Raw genomic sequence first — 23,259 nt, 5'->3', positions numbered from 1 at the left:
TGCCCGGTAAATATGAATGGCTTTAATATTCTGTAAGCACGATGGCGCCACTTTTTAAAGTTCATGCATATCCCAAACGTGAGTGGGAAATATTACGGAGCCATACGAGGCTCTGGAATAAAATGGCGGAGGAGGTGGATATGGATATGGATGTGGAGGTGGAGGTGGAGGTGGAGGTGGAGGTGGAGGTGGAGGTGGAGGTGGAGGTGGAGGTGGAGGTGGAGATGGAGGTGGAGGTGGGAGAGAGGGTTGAGGAGGGGGAGGAAGAAGAGACAAGACGAAAGAGAACAGGAAAAGTGTGTGTAATAAGAGTTGAAAAAAAAAAGGAAAAAAAAAGAATGGAGGAATAAAGAAGAAGGAAAGAATGAAAGGGAGAAAAAGGTATGCATTTGAAAAGAATCCTCGTCCTTTCTTTCCTATACAGCTGATTTTCGTTGCACGTCATTACCAATAGTAATTGACAAGACGATTCGCGAAGGTTCAATTTCATCGAGTAGAATCGGTACATCAATTCGAACGAGAGAGAACGATAGAGATATATATATATATATATATATATATATATATATATATATATATATAGAGAGAGAGAGAGAGAGAGAGAGAGAGAGGGAGAGAAAAAGAAAGAGAAAGAAATAACTCGAATCATTTTGAAAATACCAGCAGTTGAAAATCACATGGATATCTATCTTTAGGGGTGCGGGGCGGGGGTAGAGGGGCGGGGGGGGGGAGGGGAAGAATAAAAAAAAGGGGGCGAAAAAAAAAGAAGAAAAAAAAATGGCTCGTTAAAGAACAGACCATCAATTTTCCCCCCGTGGAATTTTACAGTGAGATGAAAAAAAAAAGAAAAAAAAAAAGAAATCGTTGCAATTACCGTATTTCATACGGGTCTATATTCATTTTTATATATGTCTATGGTCATTCACAAATGTATTGGAGATTACCAATGAGAAAAAAAGGAGATAGAAATAGAGATAGAAATAGATATGAATAAATAGAGAAAAAGAGAGAGAGAGAGAGAGAGAGAGAGAGAGAGAGAGATCGAGAACGAAAAGAAATACAAGGGAAATGGTAAATTAAATGAATTATCCACTTTTAAATTCTATGTCTGACTGAAGCTTTTTAAAAAGGTAGCGTGAAAACGTATACGCTAGGCACGAACCCCCATGCATTCTCATTTACTTCTCTATGCAAATCCTTTCCACTATTATGCACTATTTCTCGCTATGCCTCTTTCCCACTATCATTTCATTCTACTTATTTATTTATCTCTCTTTCTCTTATCTCTCTATCTTTATCTTTTTATCTATTTCTCTCTCTCTCTCTCTCTCTCTCTCTCTCTCTTTCTTTCTCTTTCTATCTCATTAAAATACTCTTTTCACGCATACGATCGACAGATACAGCAACAATTTCGATCGAGTTACTTACCTATAACGAGGACGAAATTAAATTTGATAATTAAATGAGAATGAAGTTCATAAGGGTAACGAGCTTTAGTGAATAGAAGGAAAGTTGTGTGTCGTTCTCTTTTCTTCTTTTTTTTTTTCCCCTTTGCATCCTTCGTGTCCTTCGCCAAAGTACTGTTCATCTCGTCTCGTTCATTCTAAAATAAAGAATTTTGCTTATTATTATTATTATTATTATTATTATCATTATTACTATTATTATTATTATTATTATTATTATTATTATTATTGTTATTGTTATTGCTATTGTTATTATTATTATTATTATTTGTCAAATAGGAAAGGATAAAAAGAATTTGGGAAAAGAAAAGAAATGAATCAGATGGTGATATTCGTTTGGATCATCCATTTGAATCATCTATGGTTCGGCCATTAATATTATCCACGGCAAATGAATTCGCGGAGACAAATGAAATAAAAGCAATTAAAAGTCGTCGAATTTTCGTAAAACTCGTGTATACTCGTACGTATGTGAATGCATAAATATAGTAGCATATATATATATATATATATATATGCATACAATACATACATACATACAACAAACATAAATACGTATATACATACATATTATACATACGTGTATACGTACATACGCATGAGTTTCGACACGAACGAAAGCGTTGCTACGCGACAAATCAAATTGTTCGACGTGCATGGAGCACGACCGCTATCCATACATTACTTTTTAATATCGCGTGAATGATGACCATCGAGAATCGACGTATGTAAAGGTGAAACATGTGCGAATTGAACGAGCAAACGAGCCGTATATCGTGTAATATCGTAGACGACGCTATGTATATATGTATGTATCTATGTATGTATGTATGTATATATCTATGTATGTATGTATGTATGTATGTATGTATGTATGTATATATGTACGTATGTATGTATGTACGTATATATACATGTATATATATATGTGCATGTATGCATGTATGCATATATGCATGTATGTATGTATGTACGTTACGTTCTCTTTTATCGATGGAGAAGTGAGCGTTGAAATTTCGAAACTAATAACTCAAAATCGTCGAAGGATAGAAAAAGAAATCTGAAATCCGATGTGGAACGTAAAATCATTAAAATTATTTTTCCATTCCGACAAAACTAATCGTCAGAAACGAGCGACTCGTTTTTTCCTTGATTTGATTGACGTGTTCATTATATGTTTATGAAAAGAAAAAAAAAAAAAAAAAAGAAAAGAAAAAAAGAAAAAGCAAAAAAAAGAAAGAAAGAAAGAAAGAAAAAGAAATATCTTTTCGTGATATAAGAATATCGTCTTTCTCATTATTTTTCTTCTCTTTCTTTCTTTCTTTCTTTCTTTCGTTTCTCTTTTTTCTTCAATTTCTTTTTTCTTATCGATCATATTCATATTTTCATCACATTCAAGTTTATATCCATATAACTAAAATGCTAAATAAAACGTAAGAATGAAAGAGCTTATTGATTTCAATGATACATTTATAAATAATAAATAGTGAAAAGTGAGACCAGATATAATCAGACATAATGCAAAGAGAAATTAGATTGTATGTAAAAGAACGGTATAAAAAAAAGAACACTTGAGACATAGTAAATTAAAATATTTTCTTAACGATTAATGATAATACCAAATGTCTCGTGATACACTAAATGTTTTTTAACAATAAGATTGAAACAAACGATATATACATCAAGGTAGAATAATTAATCGAGATGCATTAGCTAGAAGCATATTACCATCAAAATAAGGGTTCGCCCAATGTACTTACACGCGAACAAACACGCATTATTTAAGGATACGTACCGTGACTTGGAAATTTTTTTACCTACAAAATGAAATAAAAAGAAAAACTCAAAGATCCATTACTCATACGTCTCAAACTATCGCTTTCAATTTAGAAGTTGATGAATTTTCCCGTAAAGTATATGTATAAAGGGAAAAAAAAAAAAAGGAAAAAAAAAGAAAATTGAGAATGATAAGACGTCTAATACATATATAGGGACACATCTACATACATAGATTATTACATGAAATGATCATTTTCATAAACAGTAGTAGATTATAACACACAATGATATCGTTACTATTACAATGAAAGAGAGTAATAATAATAACAATAAGAATAAGAATAATAATAATAATAAGAATAATAATAATATCACTAATAATAATAACATTAATAATAATAACAATAATAATAAAAACAAAAGCCCATGAAATTTGTATTTCGTGGAAGAGCGAACGATTTGTTCGTTTAATAAATCGACCGATTATCTCACGTTAGCCGAGCAAGCTAGTTGGCAAGGATCGAAGAGTAAAATAGGAGGTGGATGGGTGGTTGGTGGTAGGAGAGAAAGTAGAAATACCAACGACGATTAGCCGAACGGTTCAGTTTGCTCGCTAGCAAGGACGGAACGCTTTTTCATTTAATTAAAACCACCCTTCTCTCTCATTCTCTTCCATTCTCTTCCATTCTCTCTTTCTCTCTCTCTCTCTCTCTCTTTCTCACTTGCATGCTGTGGAAAAACGGTATACGTATAACCTACGTATTTATATATTTAATAGTAGCCGTGACCGTTCCCGTGCCTTAATTTAAACTAATTTACATTTCACATGTTCGCACCCCGTGGGTGCCCGATGAGGAAGTCTACCACCGCACGCGAGTAAGAATATGAGAGAAAGAGACAGAAAGAGAGAGAGAGAGAGAGAGAAAGAGAGAAAGAGAGAGAGAAAGAGAGACTAGTAGTAGATGCTCTGGCTTAGCGGCACCATTTATCTTGGTTGAATTTAATTTCACCTTGCCTGGAGAGTAAAGTGCCACTTATTCTTACGAACGCCACCAACGGTCGAGTACCTTCTACGAAGCGTGGCTTGCGTTTCATTCCTGTTGTCGCACGCGTTCCTTCGTTTCCTTCGTTCTTTTGTACATATACTCCTTTAAACCAGCACCATCTCCTATCTTCTCCTCCCTATTATCTTCTTCTAAACGCGTGTTATGTTTTGCGACTTCTAAAACTGATTAAAACCAGGAACCTTTCCAGTTTCGTTTCAAACGCGCGCATTGTCTACTTTCTTCCTTCCTTTGTAGTTTCTTATTTTTTGTTTTTTCTTTTTGTTTTTGTTTTTGTTTCTTTCGTCTCTTTTGCTTTTTTCTATTTTTCTTTTTCTTTTTGTATTGGTTTTTTTTTTATTTTTTTTTTTTTTTTTTTTTTTTGTGTCACTATTATCATTATCATTATTTTTCCTTTCGTTATTTACGTCCACACGTAAGACGAAGAGGAAAGAAGTGTGTACGTGGTCTACGTTAGAAAAACATTTCTTTATGAAGAGAATGAAGATATTGTTTTCCTTCCTCCTTCTTTCCCTTCTACCATTCCAAATATTTTCCTTTCTACTTTTTCTAATTTTCTTGATATCTCTCTCTACAAGAAAAAAGAAAAGGTAGAAAAATAGGTAAAAATGTTTTTAAGGGATATTTTCTTATAGGAGAATAATTATCATCGATTAATTGTCTTGTTTTTTCTTTTTCTCTTTTTTTTATTGGAACTTCCAATTAGATCCTTGAATCGTATATTTTTCATAACTTTGATATTAAGCGTATTCTATGGCAGAAGGGTAGGAGGCGGGGGGGGGGCGAAGAAAGAGAAAAAAATTATATTTTATTGTTAATAAATATTAAATTTAATAACATTAAGTAATTCGGTTCTTTATTGACATTTCATTATATTTAAGAACATATGATTCTTTTAAATTCACGAATATTTAATATAATAGGAAATAAAAGGGGGAACCGATGCGGAACAGCTATTAATGAAAATATACATTTCTCATAACGTATCGTGCAATAATAACTTTGAAAAGCTATTTAATTATCATTTTAATCGAGACAAACTTTCGAATTCTTGGTTACAATTCGAGGTTACGAATTCTCATTAAAAACTTTTCTGAAATAATTTGCATAAATAATAATAACTCTCGTACTTCTACTGGGATGAGGATCATGCTAGAACAACAGTCTTACGATTCAATTAAATTTACATCACATTTCTCATTGTTTATATAATACTATTGAACTTTTTAGAAAAAAGAGAAAAAAAAAAGAAACGTTCCATTCGATATGTCACCATTATCGATGTTTCATAAAATCAGTCAATAAAAAAAAAAAAAAAAAAGAAGAAAAAAAGAAAAAATAATCACACAATTATTCCTAAAAAAAAATTTGTCATATTATATTAATTTCCATTCAAAAATCATTCAAACTATTTAAATTCTATGTAAATAAAAAGCACTACCGTTCAACTTGTTCCGTATTTTTATTCATTAATAATAAGTAATTTGTAAAACAAATGCTCAGTATGCATGAATATTTTAGTCAGTATGAATGACTGTATGTCAGGATATCGATGGCTTTCATTTAAAAGTATATCACTTAAAATACTTTTTTAAAATGTTTTAAATAGATAGTGTCGATTCCTAATAAAATTCGAGTTTAACGTTAACGTTATTGGCGAATAAAAATATGGGCAGAAAAAAAGAGAAGAATGTAAACTATTAACCAGATATAAGTTTTGGTAGAAATCGAGAGAAAATTATAACAAAAGTACTGTGATTCGTGCAGCCGTCACCGGCAGCTGCTTTACATAGCTACCTTGCTAGCTCCATTACCTATTTTATTTTCCCACAAAAGTACCCCATTTTCCTAACTACCATGCCAACTTTGCCACATACCTCTCCTCCTCCTCCTCCTCCTCCTCCTCTATCACCTCCTTCTCCACCATCATCCCCTTCAACCCTTCTTCTCTGACTATACTCACGTACAATCTCCGCAATTCGCCACATTTTGCCGTTTATAGTTTATATCAGTGGAGGTCAGGTTTTATAGAGTGCTCCACCCTCTCGACTAAAACGTTTGTCGTTTACAAATTTGAAATCGTGTAATGGACGGAACCATAAACATTTTCTATGTCTCAACCATTTCGTTTTTACTATGAAATATTGATAGAGATAGATAGAGAAAGAGTGAGAGAGAGAGAGAGAGAAAGAGAGATTTTTAAATTATTAAAACGAAAAATAAGTAAATAAATAAATAAATAATAATAATAATAAAATAATGAGAGTTATGTTACAAAAGAAATTCCTGCTATTTATTATTTCTGCATATTATTTATATATTATAAGTATATCTATATTTCTAGACATTATGTATGTATATTTAAAACAATTATCGACGTACCGTTAAATGATAAGAATTTTTTGAAGGACATAGGAAACGATCGGTGTGCTCATGATATTTTTCACAAATTTTTGTCCATGTAAAATGGAGAGAGAGAGAGAAAGAGAGAGAGAGGGAGAGAGAGAGAGAGAAATAAAAAAAGATTTATAAATCGATGTTTATCGCTATATTATACAACTGAACTTTTATATTTTATCGAAAAATATGGTTTCTAGAAAAAAATCGAAAAAAAATCTTCTAAAATCAGAAAGAAAAAAAGAAATAATAATAATAATAAAAGTCGATGAACATAAAAGAAGCACGAAGAAATAGATGCACAACTACGATTTATAAATTTTAAATTCAATTTTTTCTAAACGATAAATATAAACTAGTCACGTAATAGAGAATATTACTTATTGATAAAAATATAACGATTAGTATTGGAAAATGAAGTATTATTTGCCTTTTTTCCTGTTTTGTTTTTTTTCTTTTGTGTGTTTGTGTGTGTGTGTGTTTTTTTTTCATTTTTTTTTCATTTTTTTCTACAAAAAGAAAACAAAACTAATAAAGTGTATATGAGTGAATATTTAACGAGAACTTTCGTGAAGGACGGTAATTATTATAAGGAAAATATTATTATATATCACACCAGTAATGATAGATCGAACGAAATGTATGGTTATCGAAAAATTCAGTTAACTTTTATGTTAACAGTGAAAATGATATAATAAGAATCATATATCAATGAAATATTTTCACGAGCAATATGTGTCCGATAGTATCGTTCAGTTGCTTAAAAAAAAGAGAAAAAAAAAGGAAGAAAAAAAATACTTTGTATCTCCTTCTTTTTCTTTCTTTCTCTCTCTCTCTCTCTCTCTTTTTTTGTTTTTACTTTTTTTTTTACTTTTCTTTTTGTTTTACTTGTATTTTTTTACTTTTATTTTTTACACATATAATAGAAAAGTCACATGTGCAAGAAACGATAAGCCAGGAGCAACCGTACATACGTGAGACACCTGCGGTTAAGGGATTCGATCTACCGATTTCAATAATAGCATAAAATTTACATCTCTGCTTGGGAAAGCATGAAAAATGAATTACACGAATTCGAACAGAATTTTCGAGTAAAAGTTGTATGCAATGAGGTTATATAGGAATCAGTGCGCGAAAATATACCCGTTCACTCGGTCATGCAATATGCGTTATTTTTTATAGCATTTTTCAAAATTTCATTACAACCATGAAAACTTACCGGCCTTTCTGCCTGTCCATCCATGTCATATTGAAATACAAAGTGATTCGTTCCAACTTTGAACGTAGCAAAAGATCCGAAGGATTTTAACTGTTTAACGGCACTATTGTTGCTGTTGCTGTTGCTGTTGCTGTTGCTGTTCCTACAAAAAAAAAAAAAATAATGAACATCGTTATAATATTAATTAAATATTAAATAACAATAAATTCTGACAGATGGAGTTAAAAATATTATTCAATATGTAATAATATTACGTGCGAAATATCAATCTCGAAAATAAAATGAACTATCGTCTGACATTGAAAAGTCAAATTTTCATTAAATTTTATTATTATTATTATTATTATTATTATTATTAATATTATTACATTGTTTTTTTTATGAAATAATAAAATACATATATCTATAATATAAGAGAAGTTTTTCCACCGATTTACGCGCTTCTACGTGTACCCACACACGGGTGCACAAAAGTTGTTCGCCATCAAGAGACATATCGCTTTCTGGAAATTGAATATGTCACTTTTCAAATCTTTACCTTTATCTTTTATCCTTCTTCATTTTGTCTGCAACGATATCTTCTCGACGATTTTGTAGTAGAAAGAGAAAGATGGAAAGAGAGAGAGAAAGAGAGAGAGAAAGAGAAAGAGAAAGAGAGAAAGAAAGAGGGATAGAAAAGGAAAGAGAAAATTGCATCTCTGAGAATAGCTGCAGAGGAATATGTCTTTCCTCGGTATGAATATTCCCGATGCACACAGACTTTGATCGTTATGAAAATGCAACTCAACGTGTCAACGAAAACGTTCACCGTCTGGAAAATTTATTCCCGTTTGAATTCAAATCTTTCTTCATTTTTCTAGAATCGATTAAGAAATTTCTTTTTTCACTATTCAAAAAAAGAAAAAAAAAATCGACGATTTCGTGTTGCAAATTTTAATACAACTATAATAAAAATAATTGTATTGTAACGTTTATTACCTATTATACTATATTATAATATAGTTAAATAGAATTTTCTGAATATATGTTAGAATATATGTTAAGTTAAACGAGAACAATTAGTTCGAATTTCTATAATTTTTAAAAAAGAACAACATAAATATATCGGATATAGTACCTGACTAATTGTCATTATTTTTATCACATTATTTTTTTTACACAGAATTAATTTTTTACTTTTAATCTATATCTTTTGTTGTAATTGCAGTACAACCGCGATTAGATTGTATATAGAATTGTATCATTAACGTATATTGATTCGTCAAATGGCATCGAGTTAAATCCTCCGCCAGTTTTAAAACGAATACTTCATAATTTCTTTATTAAAATTCTATAATAAATATAGTAGCAATTATGATAATTTGACAACAAAATTATGTAAATAGAAACTAAACATTTTTTAATCAGTGATAAATATCGAAACTTAACAAAACATTTTCTTTTAAAAAAAAATAGAAAAATAGAATTATTTAAAAATGACTATGTATTTAACAGATATACATTTTTTAATGATAATATAAAAGGTAACAACACAAATTCAATGAGAATACACATATACTTTAAAGTTACTATACAATTAAAGCAAAATAAATATATATATATACAAACATATACAACATATACAGTATGTCCCATTTATCTCGAAAAATTGAAATACCTTGTGAGAGATCGAATGTAGGAAAAAAATTTTATTAGAAATTTGTTTGGTATGAAGGGGCATATCATACGGTGCCATTTCTTTTTTTTTTCAAGTCGAACAACGGAGAAAATTTCAAAGCTAAATTCATTTTTTTTTTATGAAACTATATATGACAGATCGTTGGTATTCGTTAAAACGAATTTAACGACGTGCCATATAAAATCATTTATTATTATAAAAATTTAATAAATTATATTATAAATTTATAAGACCCTAAGAATTATAACTTTATAACATAAATTATTTATCTCCTTTTATGCTTCTCGATTTATGAATCTAGTTGAACGGAGTTTATCTCGTAAGAGAAGAATAAAATCTTTTCGATAGATTCAATCACTCACAAAATATTTCAATTTTCTCGAAATAAACAGGAAATACTTTTAATATACGCACGTGATTATCAACAAGGCACATTTCTTTTTTTTTTTTTTAGACTATATAAATAAGAATATTTTATATCTAATCACACTTCTTTTCATATACTGAGATAAGATTAGTGAGTTATTATATACTATAAGACTGATATAAAATATATTATATATAAAATATTTTATATATAAAATATATTACATAAAAAAAAAAAAATATATATATATATATATATATATATGGGACTAATACGTTATTATAGACATATATACTTACTTGTATGCACCGTTCAAAGTGAAGACGGAAATGTTGCGCGTGCATGCGCATAAACCTACACCTACACGTCACATTATACGTAATGTTCTATTGGGAATAGCAGTACTACGCTCACGGCAATGTATCTAGTTTTACCGTGCCTCTGGGTCTCGTTTACCGGCTTCAAATTCGTTGACTTCTCTATGTAACATTCCATTTCAACTAGGATTGCACGAAAGAGAGAGAGAGAGAGAGAGAGAGAGAGAGAAAGAGAGAGAGAGGTAAAACGAAGAGACGAATATGATCGATTGACTCCATTTTAAAGTGTCATATGCAAGAATGAATAATTAATATTAATTTCTAATGAATTAATGCAAAATTAGGTTGATAGACTCATCAATTACACGCCTCCATTGAATGGAAAAATAATTAATAATTAATATTAATTTCTAATGAAATAAGTATAATTACATCTAACAATATTTATAAATTTTTTTTTCTGACCTTGATACATGAAACTTAAAATTTGTTGAATTTATTTACTTTGTTAAATATTTACATAATATAAATTCTTAGTAGAATAACTTATTATTCTCCTTCTTTTCATTTTTTCTTTTTCCCCTTGTTATCAACGGCATGCGATAAAAAGTGAAACTTATCTTCTTCGAATATTTTTGAATACATTTAAATAAATATTCATGAAAAATGTTCAAAATTGTTCATTTTAATGTATGTTCTTGTCAAATTAAAAATGTTATTGTAAACAAATAATATTTTTTTGATATAATTTATAGCATATATATATATATATATATATATGTATATGTATATATGTATGTATATTCATATGTGTATATGAAATACATATATTTCGAAATGCATGTATACGAAATACATATATCTCGAGAAAAATACTCTCTTATAATTAGGCTATTTCTTTTTATGCGTCATTCTTAATGGGTTTTTGTTATTAACATATTATCTACAAATTGATAAGATTAAAGAATTTAAGAAATTTAATAGTTAAGGAAAATTATCTAATGTTACGTAAAGCATTGCATAAAAGTTAAAATAATAAATACATCATATTGTTATATTAATAAGCAAAGTATAAACAATCTTCACTGGAAGTTTTGGAATTTAAAAGGTAGTACTATGTTCTAAATATGAAGAACTTAAATTTATTTTTATGCGTCATTCTTAATGGTTTTTTATTATTAACATATTGTCTACAAATTGATAAGATTAAGGAATTTAAGGAATTTAATAGTTAAGGAAAATTATCTAATGTTACGTAAAGCATTGCGTAAAAGTTAAAATAATAAATACACCAAATTGTTATATTAGTAGTTGCAAAGTAAAAACAACGTTCAGTAGAAATTTTGGAATTTAAAAGGTAATACTATGTTCTAAATATGAAGAACTTAAATTTTGAAGACCGAACCGTTGATTCGTTGAGTACATTAGTTTTTTTTATTAACAACGAATAACAATATTGTTTTTTTATTTCAGATCAAATAAAAAAGAAGATCTACTAATCAAAACAATTGACTATGATATATAAAACAATTTTTTTCATTGTGTTTTTCATTTGGAAAGGTAAACCAGTCGTGAAATTATTGCTATTAAATTTTTTCTATCGTTTAAAATTATTTGATTTTAGGCAAAGCAAATGATTGTATACCACGAAAATTCAATTATGATAGTTTCGTGTGCGTTTGCAATTCGACTTATTGCGACTCAACACCGGAGATCAAGGAACCGGAAAAAGGAAGCTACTATGTATATAGTTCCGATAAGGATAAGCTACGATTAAAATTCTCCGAAGGAAAATTCGTAAAAGATATTAAAGACAATTCAATTCCCGATGAGAATTACGTATTGTCACTTAACAATACTGTAATCGTTGATAGAAAAACGAAATATCAAAAGATACAGGGTTTTGGTGGAGCATTTACTGATTCAGCAGGAATAGATATCAAAACTTTGAGTGAAGCAACTCAAGATATGCTAATAAAGTGAGTAATGTTCTTAATAAAAAAAGAAATTTCTATTTTTTATTAAGAATAAATATACAAAATGTTAAAGGAAAAAAATTTCAAGTAAGCTCATAAAAATCATTAAGTTAATGATTCAATCGAAATAATTCAAAAAAATTATTAATAATCTTGATAATATGAATATGTCTATCCGATCTAGAACATATTTCAATCAAAATGGTAGCAGATATAATTTAGGACGTGTACCAATCGGTGGTAGCGATTTTTCTACAACAGCTTATACGTTGGATAATACGGTGAACGATACTAATCTCAAGGATTTTAAATTAACCAAATATGATGTGGATTATAAAATTCCTTTGATCAAACAAGCGTTAGAATTATCTCCTGATTTGAGACTCACTTCAGCTGTTTGGAGTCCACCAATATGGATGAAAACTAATAATCAATATTTTGGACCAAGTAAATCATTTGACCTATTAAAAGAATATTTTTTATTCTTTCCTTCAATTTCGAAGAATTGTCTCAATAAAGCAATCATACAATTATTACAGGTATTCTTAAGAAAGAATATTATCAAACATATGCCGAATATTATATAAAATTTTTACAAGCATATAAAAGTTATGGCATTGATATATGGGCTGTTTCAACGGGAAATGAACCTAACGATGCGTGGATACCTGGAGCGCCAATATCTTGTATGGGATGGATTCCATTTGAGTTAGGAAGTTGGATAGCTAATAATCTTGGACCTACTTTGGCACGTTCGGAATATAACAAAACGATGATTTTAGTTTTAGATGATCAAAGATTCTATTTAATACAGTTTTTAGATCATGTTCTCAAGAATAAAAAAGCATTAGATTATATCCACGGCATAGCTGTACATTGGTATACGGACGAGTTTATTTCCCCTTCATTGTTAGACATAACTCATAATAAGTATCCAAATAAATTTCTTCTTTTGACCGAAGCATGCGTTGGTAAGTTAATATATTTAATAACATGATAATTGATTAGAATGTGAAAATTACTTTTTTTCTTTTTAAAGTAAATTTAAAGTCAAGAAAAATATATTTTCTCTCTCTCTCTCTCTCTCTCTCTCTCTCTCTCTCTCTCTCTCTCTCTCTCTCTCTCTATCTTTCAATCATTTTGATCTATTTTTAATTACATTAGGTTCTCAACCTAATGATAATCCGAAAGTACAGCTAGGATCTTGGAAAAGAGGAGAAGATTATCTTCTCAACATAATCCAGGTTTTCTTTGAACTTTTTCTTTTAAGAATCCAATATGAAATTTTGTTAATTGTAATATTAATTTTTGTAAAATATCTTGTGTAGAATTTACGACACAGCGTAACAGGATGGATAGATTGGAATCTTGCTTTAAATAAAATGGGTGGTCCAAATTATATTCACAATTATGTTGACTCACCTATCATAGTCAATCCTGAAACTGATGAATTTTTTAAACAACCAACGTTCTACGCGATCAAACATTTCAGTAGATTCGTAGAACGAGATTCTGTAAGGATTGAAAGCATGGAGACAAATGACATAAGGACTATTGCTTTTGAAACTCCCTCAAAAATGATCGTAGTTGTGCTGTACAATATGTATGTATACTTTATTTACTATGAAAAGTCTTTTGCAATCATAAATTTATTATATTCTTCTTTTCTTTTAGGAGCTCAAAAAGTAAGAATATTACAATTATAGATTCTAAAAACGGTCCTATTAAGATGGAAATAAGTTCATATTCTATTCACACTATAACATATAAATAAATTTTTTAATGATCTGACATTTATATTGTGAAACATATGATATGGACAGAGATCGGATTAATTCAATAATATTTACACTGTAATATCTTCAATTATTATGTTTATATTTATATTGCATAAAATAAAAATGTTATATTAAAAATTCTATTATAATCTATCCATGAAAAATATCAAAGTGAAATATTATTTGCATCGAAAAGAGAGAAAACATGTTATTTAAATTCTATGGATAAAAAGTTTGTTCCCAGTTACCTAATTTCTTCTTCGGATTCACTCTAAAATATTTTGGTACATACTTTAAGGCATGATCATCAAGTTTACGTTTCATAACAGAAATTCCAAATTGGAACGGATGTCTCTTTTTCATCATAGGACACATCTTATTATCAATAAGATAAATTTTTTGCCAATGATATATCTCTGGTGGTTTTCTATAAAGGAAATAAAAAAGAAATGATTAAACTTGATTTTAATATCATATTTTGTATCTACAATTTTAAATATACATTAATATTAAAATTAGTTATTTAATTCAATTAATAAATTAACTTTACCTATGGCGTGGTCTATTTGTTACAAGATGTTTATAATATCTTTCCAGCCAGTCTCTTCGTTTGTCAGATTTGATGTCAGCTATTTTTTGTACAATGTTTCCCAAATATGGTTTCATTTCAATCATTCTTTCTGCAGGAGTGTTTGCATAAAATTTAATTAAAGTTTTAAGAACATCAGTGTTCAAGCCATGAACCTTTTCACCTTCAACTTTATCAAATAATTTTACAGATTCTGTAGCCCAACAAATATTACGTCTCGGATTTTCATCAATATTTTCTGAATGCAATACAGTAGTATTAAGTTGATAAACATAAAATGACCAATATTGGCCATTAGTTATAACTGCTTGATTGACAAATGGATAAGTAACATCGTGAAATGTTGAAAAACCTATGAAATTTATAAAGTAAAAAATCTAAAGATCATTTAATAATTAAAATTAAAATATTTCTTAATAAGAGATATATACCTTGATAAGAGGCTTGTGATAATAACCAACTGTAGGAAGCTAAAATAGCTTGTTTAAGAAATGCATCATTTTCATCATTACATTTTTCTGGTCTTTCAGCTATGGATGTACTATTGTGATAAGATAAAAGGCCAAATTCACATGGATCACCAGGCCAAAATCCTGGTATATTCGTAGCATGCTTACGATTCATAGTATATCCTAATACTCTGGGATCAAACCTAAACTGTGGAACAGTCAAAGAAGAATCCTCGCATTCGCTCAAAGACATAATTTCCTTTAGTGGAAGATCATGTCGTGTTTGGAGAATAGAATTGCCATAATATTGTACAGGAATATCTATTGGATCATAGGCATATTGTCTCATCCAAGATATACGTTTCCTTTCCTTTAATTTTAAACCCGATGGTTCTATCCCACCAACAATCCAAAATGCTTCAACACGTGGTTCAAAATCGGTTTGAATTTCCAATAAATGTGGCCTAATATTAACAAGATTTGATTGCAATATTCTATTAATTTGATATACAATCGCATTTGTTATAATACTTTCCATCGTCGATTTTCTTTCTAATTGAATTTCATTTAATTCATGTTTCCTTCTGTAAAATGCAATATCAATTCTCATGAAACTACAAACTTATTTAATAATAACTTAAAATCTAGCCATATATATATATGGATATACAATATATAAGATTCATGAATAAAGTACGTTATCTTATAATATTATTGAAATTATTATTGTAAACCAATTAATATTTACCTTCTACTAGAATATTCAAAAGCAATGATGTTTTCAATCGAACTTTTACTTTCATTCACAATAGATTCAAGCTCTTCGTCGGACATTAAATTATTGTAAAAAGTTGGAAGTCCACGTTCTGGTACAATATAAGTTCTTGTAATATACTGCGCGTGTTCCAAAGAATTGTAAGGTATTTTATGTTCGTTCAAAATTAATGATTTCCAGCCATAATAATATGGCATATTGATTTTAAAAATCTTTTCCTCAACAGTTCTAAGTTCTTTAATTTCATCATACCAAGCTTCCTTTTTTCTCTTTTGATTAGCTTTGAAAGACAAATCTAATATAGGTGGATAAATTGGACCATTTGTGATTTGAGTTTCTTCAGACACAATTGTTGCATATTTCTTTGAGCAATATCGTGTAATTGAAACGGTATTATTTAACAATCGTAAATGCAAACGAAGAAACATTTTCTTTTTATAAATAAATTTTTATCAGAGAAATGAAGATTGTCATAAATTTTTCATTTATAAAATTATAACCACATTTTTCTTTTCATTTTAATTACTTAATTTAAATAAGTATTTAAATACTATTTTTCATCACGTACAATGTTATTTTAAGTTAACAATAAATATTATCTTTTATTGTTAAAAGATATTACATTGGACACGTTTCTCATCGAGTACAGATTAAAATTGGTTATGATATAAATACACCATAGAAAATGTAACTTTGTGATACATTAAATATCTAGAAACGATTTATCTTAAGATTATTCAAAACTGCGCAGGTCCGGTCACAGTAAATACATCCGATAAATGGAAATAGAAAATATTTATTGTTAGATTTATTTGTAATAGATATTTATTAAATAATTTCATGCTCGTATATTATCATTGTAAATTAATCTAAAAATCTTTTCCTTTCCTTTTTGTCTTTTCTTTTTTCTTTTTTTTTTTGTTTTTTTTTTTTTTGTTTTATTTAACCTCTATCAAATCAAACTTAGAAGATTGTTTTGGACAAATGTGAATTAGAATTTATACGGTTGGCGACTCTGTTATTGGAATACTATGGATTCTTGTAAAGTGCAGCTGGCTGTCAAAAGTTTTTAAAAATAACGTGTTACTTTAACAGAGAATTTTTCATTGTATAAATAAAATCAAGACGATCAATCGAAAAATTAAATCATCATGTTAACTGCTGCAGCAAATACTTTATCAAATAATGGTGGATCATATAGTAGTGATAGGCCATCAAGTGCAGGAGATCCAGAGCTTGCAGCAGATCCTGCATCTGGTGGATTTTTCCATTCTGATTACAAAAAGTAATTAATACTTCATAATCTCTTCAAGAACACTATAATATTTATACTACAATTACATGTATATTTGTTGTATATATATATATATGTGTGTGTATATATATATATATATATAGAGAGAGAGAGAGAGATTAGTACGATATCTAATTTTTTCAGGCATGAAGATTTAAAGCAAATGCTAGATAGCAACAAAGATGGTTTAAAATTAGAAGCTATGAAACGTATAATAGGGGTAATTAAATAATATCTTAATTAATGTTAAACAATTGTCCTTATATTATATACAATAATATTATACTTTTGTTTAAAACATTTCTTAATTTATATTAATGTAACTTTATTATAAAAATTAATGAAATCATAAAGATATACATTTGTAGATGGTGGCTAAAGGAAGAGACGCGTCTGAACTTTTTCCAGCAGTAGTAAAAAACGTTGTATCAAAAAATATTGAAGTAAAAAAATTGGTATATGTATATCTAGTTCGTTATGCGGAAGACCAACAAGATCTTGCACTCTTGTCAATATCTACATTTCAAAGAGCTTTAAAAGATCCCAATCAATTGATAAGAGCCAGTGCTTTAAGAGTTTTATCTAGTATCAGAGTTTCTATGATTGTGCCCATTGTGATGCTTGCTATTAAAGATTCGGCTAGTGATATGTCACCATATGTACGTAAAACTGCAGCACATGCTATTCCTAAATTGTATTCTTTAGATCCTGAACAGAAAGAAGAATTAATTGGAGTTTTAGAAAAACTTTTATCTGACAAAACAACCCTTGTTGTTGGTTCTGCAGTAATGGCATTCGAAGAAGTATGTCCAGAAAGAATAGATTTAATACATAAAAATTACAGAAAACTATGTAATTTATTAGTCGACGTTGATGAGTGGGGTCAAGTAGTCATAGTTAATATGCTCACAAGATATGCCAGAGCACAATTCATTAACCCTAATATAGATGTAAATATATTACTAAGTTAAAATGATTCTGTCAATATCATTAACTTCTTATTTAGAAATATTTCTAAGGAACAACAATTATTTTTAGAGCTTAGAAGAAGATGAAAATCGTCCATTTTACGATTCGGATTCAGATTCCTCTAATATGAAAAAACCAAAATTTTCCATAGATCCTGATCATCGATTGTTATTACGAAATACGAAACCACTTCTACAAAGCCGTAATGCTTCAGTTGTAATGGCGGTATCACAATTATATCATCACACAGCAGCACGAAGTGAAGTTATGATTGCAGCAAAAGCATTAATAAGATTATTAAGAGGTCATAGAGAAGTCCAAAGCATTGTATTACATTGCATTGCAAGCATGTCAATTACAAGAAAGGTAATGTAAGTATAATGTTAAAATATACTGTAAATATTATAATATCTAATTTAAATTATACAATCGTGTATATATTATTTAATCGATTATTATATAACCAAAAACAAGTTAATCATATTATTATTATTATTTTATATAGGGCATGTTTGAACCCTTCCTGAAATCATTTTTTGTAAGGACTTCAGATCCCACACATATAAAACTATTAAAATTAGATATATTAACGAATTTAGCTACTGAAACTAGTATTGGGGTAATATTAAGAGAATTCCAAACATATATTTCAAGTAGCGATAAAGAATTTGTTGGAGCTAGCATCCAAGCTATTGGTAGATGCGCCAGTAATATAAAAGAAGTTACAGATACATGTTTAAATGGTCTAGTTTTTTTGCTAAGTAACAGGGATGGTAAGTTTCCATAGATTTTGATAATTTTTAAGTCATATATATATATATATATATATACACACTCACACACACATTTTTATAAACTTGTATTTTCCTGTTTTCTCAGAGGCTGTTGTAGCAGAAAGTGTTGTTGTAATAAAAAAGTTATTGCAAACGCAGCCAAATGAACATAAAGACATTATTGCTCATATGGCCAAATTAATGGATTTTATAACAATACCTCAAGCAAGAGCATCTATTTTATGGTTGTTAGGTGAATACTCAGATCGTGTACCAAAAATTGCACCTGATGTTTTAAGAAAAATGGCAAAAAATTTTATTAATGAACAAGATATTGTTAAGTTACAAACTCTTAATTTAGCTGTCAAATTATATTTGAATAATCCAATGCAAACCAAACCATTTTGTCAATATGTCTTTCAACTTGCAAAATATGATCAAAATTATGACATCAGGGACCGTGCACGTTTTCTGAAGCATTTTATTTTTTCTGAAGATAATGAAACGAAAAAAAAGTTTCCTGAATTTGCGAAAAGAATTTTTCTAGCTCCAAAGCCAGCCCCTACGCTAACTTCAAGATTTAAAGATTCAGAATTTCAATTGGGTACTTTATCTCATTACTTAAATATGCCATGTGCAGGATATCGTCAATTGCCACCTTTCCCTGAAGTAGCACCAGATCCATCTGTTAGAAATGTAGAACCAACAAATGTACAAGATATAAAAGAACAATATAAATATACCCGAAAAGAAAGAAAAGAAAAAAAGCAAAAAGCAAAGGAAAAGCCGTTTTACAGCGATGATGAAAGTACTGCTGAAGAAGGTAGGTTGTAATTGACATTGTAAAACTTCGATGATTAGGAAACAATCATTTTTAAGAATGAAATGTACAATTTTTTAACAGAAGAAGAGGATGAATCTTTGGAAACTTCAGCAAGTGAGAGTTCTGACGATGGAAGCGAATCCTCTGAGTATTCAGCTGAAACGGATAAATCTGAAAGTAATGAAAAAAAGAAGATTATAAAACGATCCGAGGAATCTGACAGTATGACGGATAGCGAGGAAGATACAGATTCTGAAGAAGATAGTGATTCTCAAGATAGCGATGAAGAAGAAGAAGAAGAAGAAGAAGAGGAAGAGGAGGAAAAAGTTATTAAACCAGAAGAAAAAGAAAAACCAAAAAGCAACTTAGATTTACTTTTAGATTTAGACGATGGTAAAATTATAGGAATTTACAAAACGGAATTATTCGTATATAAAACTAAAAAACAAAAAAAAAAAAAAAAAAAAAAAAAGATAAATAAAATAACGAATATTTTTATTTAACAGTTGTACCAATGACACCGATAATGACACCGAGTTTAGGTGGTTTTTTAACACCTATTAATCCAATTGCTGCAGATGGCATTAGAGAAGTCTCTACCTCTTTTATACCTATTAAAAAATATGAAATGTTAAATAGTATTACAGGACATGGTTTGAAAGTAGAATACAGATTTACAAGGTCACAACATTTAGTTAGCGCTCATTTGATTAACATCGAATTAACATTTATAAATGAAGGAAATAAACAAATCAAAGATATACAGATTGGAAATAAGGTGAAATTCTTTGTAATTAAATATAAATATAAATAATAGTATATTGTCATAATAGATAATATATATATATATATATATTTTTTTTTTTCAGAATCTTCAAAAAGGAATGCAAATTCACGATTTTGTGCGAATATCATTATTAGAAATAAATTCCACTCTATCTTCTACATTAGGTGTTAATTTTAATGACTCCATGCAACCGGCAAACTTTAACATTGATTTTACAATCGACGAAGAGAAATATTCGTGTCCGGTGACTATTAAAGCTCCTATAGGAGAAATAATCAGATCAGTTTTATTACCAGAAAATATGTTTAATAACGAGAAGGCAAAATTAAAAGGTATGAATGAAAATACAGCAAAAATATCATTTACGGGAAATAGGAAATATCTATCTGAAAAAATTTTTGAAACGGCGAACGTTGCAATGATATCAAGCGAAAATGAAATAATAAGGTAAATTATTCGTTTATTTTTTACATCAAGAATCTTCTGAAAAAAAAAAATTTATATATATATATATATAAATTTTTTTTTATATATATATTCTGTAAGTTATATAATTGATCTTTAAATTTTCAGATTTGCTGCTCATACTTTAGCGTCCAAATCATTGGTATTAATAACGATAAAAATCATTGACACAGAACATTTGGAAATTTGTGTAAATTGTGAAAAAATGGTTATAGGCTCTATCTTATTAAATGAGTTTAAGAGTAACTTAAAATGAATGAAATGTTTCCTATATATATTATATATATATATGATAGGGATATATCGATAAATATATCATATATTAATCAAATAGTATAATCATTCAATTTATGTTACCATAAAATTATTACATAATATGTTATATAATATATAATACATATTATATAATACATCACATATATTGAATAGTAATTATTATGTTCAATTTATTCTATTTCAGATATATATATAAGAACACATTTTCCTTTAGAAAATATATTAATATTTTATTATAATACTCAAATAACTTTGCATTTTGAATAAAATCAAAATATTCTTCGTTAAAGAAATTTATCTTTTACACTAAACCATATTAATTTCTGTGAACCACAGATGTCCCAATCGGCTATTTCCCAAAAACGTAATCTATATTCTTTGTAATTTCTTAGAAAATTTTTTAATACTATAAAAAAAAAAAAAAAAAAGAATATCAATTTAATACATCATCATTGTAGTAAAATAAAGAGAGCATAAAAAAAATTGTGTTCCTTACATTTTAGCATAGTGTTAGAAATTGGTTTAGAAAATCCAATATCCTCGTCTGGAAAACGTTTAATTATATCCAATAAAATTTCTGAACCAAATCCTCTATTTCTATATGCCGATCGGATATATGCCGTATCTAATACAGGCATCGTATATTTTTCTTTAGTCGAATAAACTTCAGTACCTTAATATATTAATTATCAAATTTATCAATTATTTTAACATTATAAATTATATCAGTGTATTTGAAAAAGAATTAAAATTAAAAATTACCTTTAGGTTTAACAGTATAAAAACCAATGGGTTTTCCGTTTTCCCATCTAATCAAAACTATATCAAATTTATCAGCATAATCGTATGGTGTCTCCAATTTTTCAGGTTTTGGAGTATCAAATTCAACATAAATTATTTGAGACAATATATAATAAATTATTTTCTCTTGATTGGTTTTCATCTAAAGAAATAATCATACTTTATACTACGTTAATCAAAATATATGTCTATCAATCACGTATATTGTACTACATTAATCAACAAAATTTTTTTAAGTGTTACCTCGCTCCAATTGTTTTCATATTTATCATTAAAACTATTATCTATATTTAAAATATCATCATTCACTTTTATAGCTACAAATCGATTACATTTTATACAATCGAGTCGATGAATAATGCCTTGTATATTATATCGTTTTAAATCCAATTCTGTAGCTTGTACATAACTAATACATCTAAATAATAATACGTACAACATATATGTATATATATATATATATATCTGTTTTTTTATTTATTTCTTAATGAAAAGTATTATTAATTTAATGATGAAAATGAATATGTTATATATATAATTATGTTTTATATATATATATAATTATTATTGTACAAAGAACAGGGCGATTTGTTAATTAACAGAATGAATTTTCGAAAGATCAATTATTTAATAATGTTACCTGGGGCATATCATTTTTTACGAAAATATTAACAGCTTGAATTAAATTAGACCAGTGTGATAAATGCCATTTTGTAGATTTTTCTAAAAAAGAAAAAAAAAAACAAGGGCAACGATTAGAATTAACTTGTATATATTCCTTAGCGATAATAGACACTAGTCACTGATAAATTTTGTAACCAATAGAACGAAGCCTCTATTTTATCTATAAATCCTAATTATCTATTCCGTTAACGGGTAAAAAGATATATATATATATATATATATATATATATATATATATATTTGCATAAAAAAAAAAATACACATATAAAAATGAAACATATAACTCAATATTTTACAAGCGAAAATAAATAATAATGAAATAGAACATTAAATAAATATTTCAACTTTTTTCGAAAAAAAATTAATTATAATATCTTAACGTTACATAAAAGTACATTTTACGGGTACTATAATACGATTGAAGATTTAATATCAATTCAATAAGAATGTTAAATAATTCGATAGATTTATAAAGTTTTTAAAAATGAAAGATTTCTTAATTTAAATGTTACGAATTTAGAAAACGATTAGTA

The 23,259-nt window shown here is 28.2% G+C and overlaps 5 protein-coding genes and 1 long non-coding RNA gene across 18 annotated transcripts in view; 3 read left to right on the top strand and 3 right to left on the bottom strand.

The window, feature by feature from the left end:
- LOC124952205 overlaps nucleotides 1–8,057 on the top strand; it is a 15,854-nt gene extending 7,797 nt beyond the window's left edge. Inside the window, exon 3 of the long non-coding RNA XR_007101843.1 lies at nucleotides 7,633–8,057. This is a non-coding gene — a long non-coding RNA (uncharacterized LOC124952205). The remainder of the gene's footprint in view (nucleotides 1–7,632) is intronic.
- Nucleotides 1–10,926, bottom strand: part of LOC124952203 — a 37,986-nt gene extending 27,060 nt beyond the window's left edge. For 4 of the 8 annotated variants that reach the window (XM_047501730.1, XM_047501733.1, XM_047501732.1 and 1 more), the window contains exons 1-3: nucleotides 8,294–8,445; nucleotides 7,926–8,067; nucleotides 1,429–1,603 (exon numbers count right to left, since the gene is read on the bottom strand). In XM_047501730.1, coding sequence (XP_047357686.1) covers nucleotides 1,429–1,603; nucleotides 7,926–8,067; nucleotides 8,294–8,295 — 319 coding nt within the window. In that variant the 5' untranslated portion in view covers nucleotides 8,296–8,445. The other 4 variants (XR_007101841.1, XR_007101842.1, XR_007101839.1 and 1 more) reach the window with 4 other exon arrangements.
- On the top strand, nucleotides 10,381–14,559 carry LOC124952195 (lysosomal acid glucosylceramidase-like). Of its 3 annotated transcripts, none has more exons than XM_047501706.1 (8): nucleotides 10,381–10,529; nucleotides 11,761–11,847; nucleotides 11,912–12,266; nucleotides 12,448–12,710; nucleotides 12,803–13,234; nucleotides 13,428–13,507; nucleotides 13,592–13,866; nucleotides 13,938–14,559. In XM_047501706.1, exons 2-8 carry the CDS (start codon nucleotides 11,802–11,804, stop codon nucleotides 14,035–14,037), a joined length of 1,551 nt encoding a protein of 516 aa, XP_047357662.1. In that variant the 5' UTR covers nucleotides 10,381–10,529; nucleotides 11,761–11,801; the 3' UTR covers nucleotides 14,038–14,559. The 3 variants fall into 3 exon arrangements, with proteins under 3 accessions (XP_047357662.1, XP_047357659.1, XP_047357660.1); XM_047501703.1 differs by lacking the exon at nucleotides 10,381–10,529 and adding an exon at nucleotides 11,326–11,395; XM_047501704.1 differs by lacking the exon at nucleotides 10,381–10,529 and adding an exon at nucleotides 11,572–11,644.
- On the bottom strand, nucleotides 13,022–16,715 carry LOC124952193 (39S ribosomal protein S30, mitochondrial). Its single transcript, XM_047501699.1, has 4 exons — nucleotides 15,828–16,715; nucleotides 15,062–15,663; nucleotides 14,592–14,982; nucleotides 13,022–14,468 (listed from the first exon to the last, which is right to left on the bottom strand). The coding sequence occupies exons 1-4, from the start codon at nucleotides 16,280–16,282 to the stop codon at nucleotides 14,261–14,263; spliced, it is 1,656 nt and encodes a 551-aa protein (XP_047357655.1). The 5' UTR covers nucleotides 16,283–16,715; the 3' UTR covers nucleotides 13,022–14,260.
- Nucleotides 16,716–16,859: 144 nt separating this feature from the next.
- LOC124952191 (AP-3 complex subunit beta-2) lies at nucleotides 16,860–21,332 on the top strand. Of its 2 annotated transcripts, none has more exons than XM_047501693.1 (10): nucleotides 16,860–17,139; nucleotides 17,293–17,368; nucleotides 17,517–18,098; nucleotides 18,187–18,483; nucleotides 18,623–18,890; nucleotides 18,997–19,713; nucleotides 19,798–20,106; nucleotides 20,220–20,491; nucleotides 20,583–20,947; nucleotides 21,074–21,332. In XM_047501693.1, the coding sequence occupies exons 1-10, from the start codon at nucleotides 17,006–17,008 to the stop codon at nucleotides 21,219–21,221; spliced, it is 3,168 nt and encodes a 1,055-aa protein (XP_047357649.1). In that variant the 5' UTR covers nucleotides 16,860–17,005; the 3' UTR covers nucleotides 21,222–21,332. The 2 variants fall into 2 exon arrangements, with proteins under 2 accessions (XP_047357649.1, XP_047357648.1); XM_047501692.1 differs by having other exon boundaries at nucleotides 19,795–20,106; nucleotides 21,074–21,330.
- Nucleotides 21,333–21,422: 90 nt separating this feature from the next.
- On the bottom strand, nucleotides 21,423–22,936 carry LOC124952357 (soluble lamin-associated protein of 75 kDa-like). 3 transcript variants are annotated; one of them, XM_047502085.1, is made up of 5 exons: nucleotides 22,683–22,936; nucleotides 22,286–22,460; nucleotides 22,004–22,184; nucleotides 21,738–21,914; nucleotides 21,423–21,647 (listed from the first exon to the last, which is right to left on the bottom strand). In XM_047502085.1, exons 1-5 carry the CDS (start codon nucleotides 22,694–22,696, stop codon nucleotides 21,526–21,528), a joined length of 669 nt encoding a protein of 222 aa, XP_047358041.1. In that variant the 5' UTR covers nucleotides 22,697–22,936; the 3' UTR covers nucleotides 21,423–21,525. The 3 variants fall into 3 exon arrangements, with proteins under 3 accessions (XP_047358041.1, XP_047358040.1, XP_047358042.1); XM_047502084.1 differs by having other exon boundaries at nucleotides 22,286–22,936; XM_047502086.1 differs by lacking the exon at nucleotides 22,286–22,460.
- Nucleotides 22,937–23,259: the final 323 nt, after the last annotated feature.

The sequence above is a fragment of the Vespa velutina genome, chromosome 10 (assembly GCF_912470025.1).
Source record: "Vespa velutina chromosome 10, iVesVel2.1, whole genome shotgun sequence".
Lineage (NCBI taxonomy): Eukaryota > Metazoa > Arthropoda > Insecta > Hymenoptera > Vespidae > Vespa > Vespa velutina.
The sequence above is the reverse complement of the archived record's forward strand: the minus strand, read 5'-3'. Positions and strand labels throughout refer to the sequence as shown.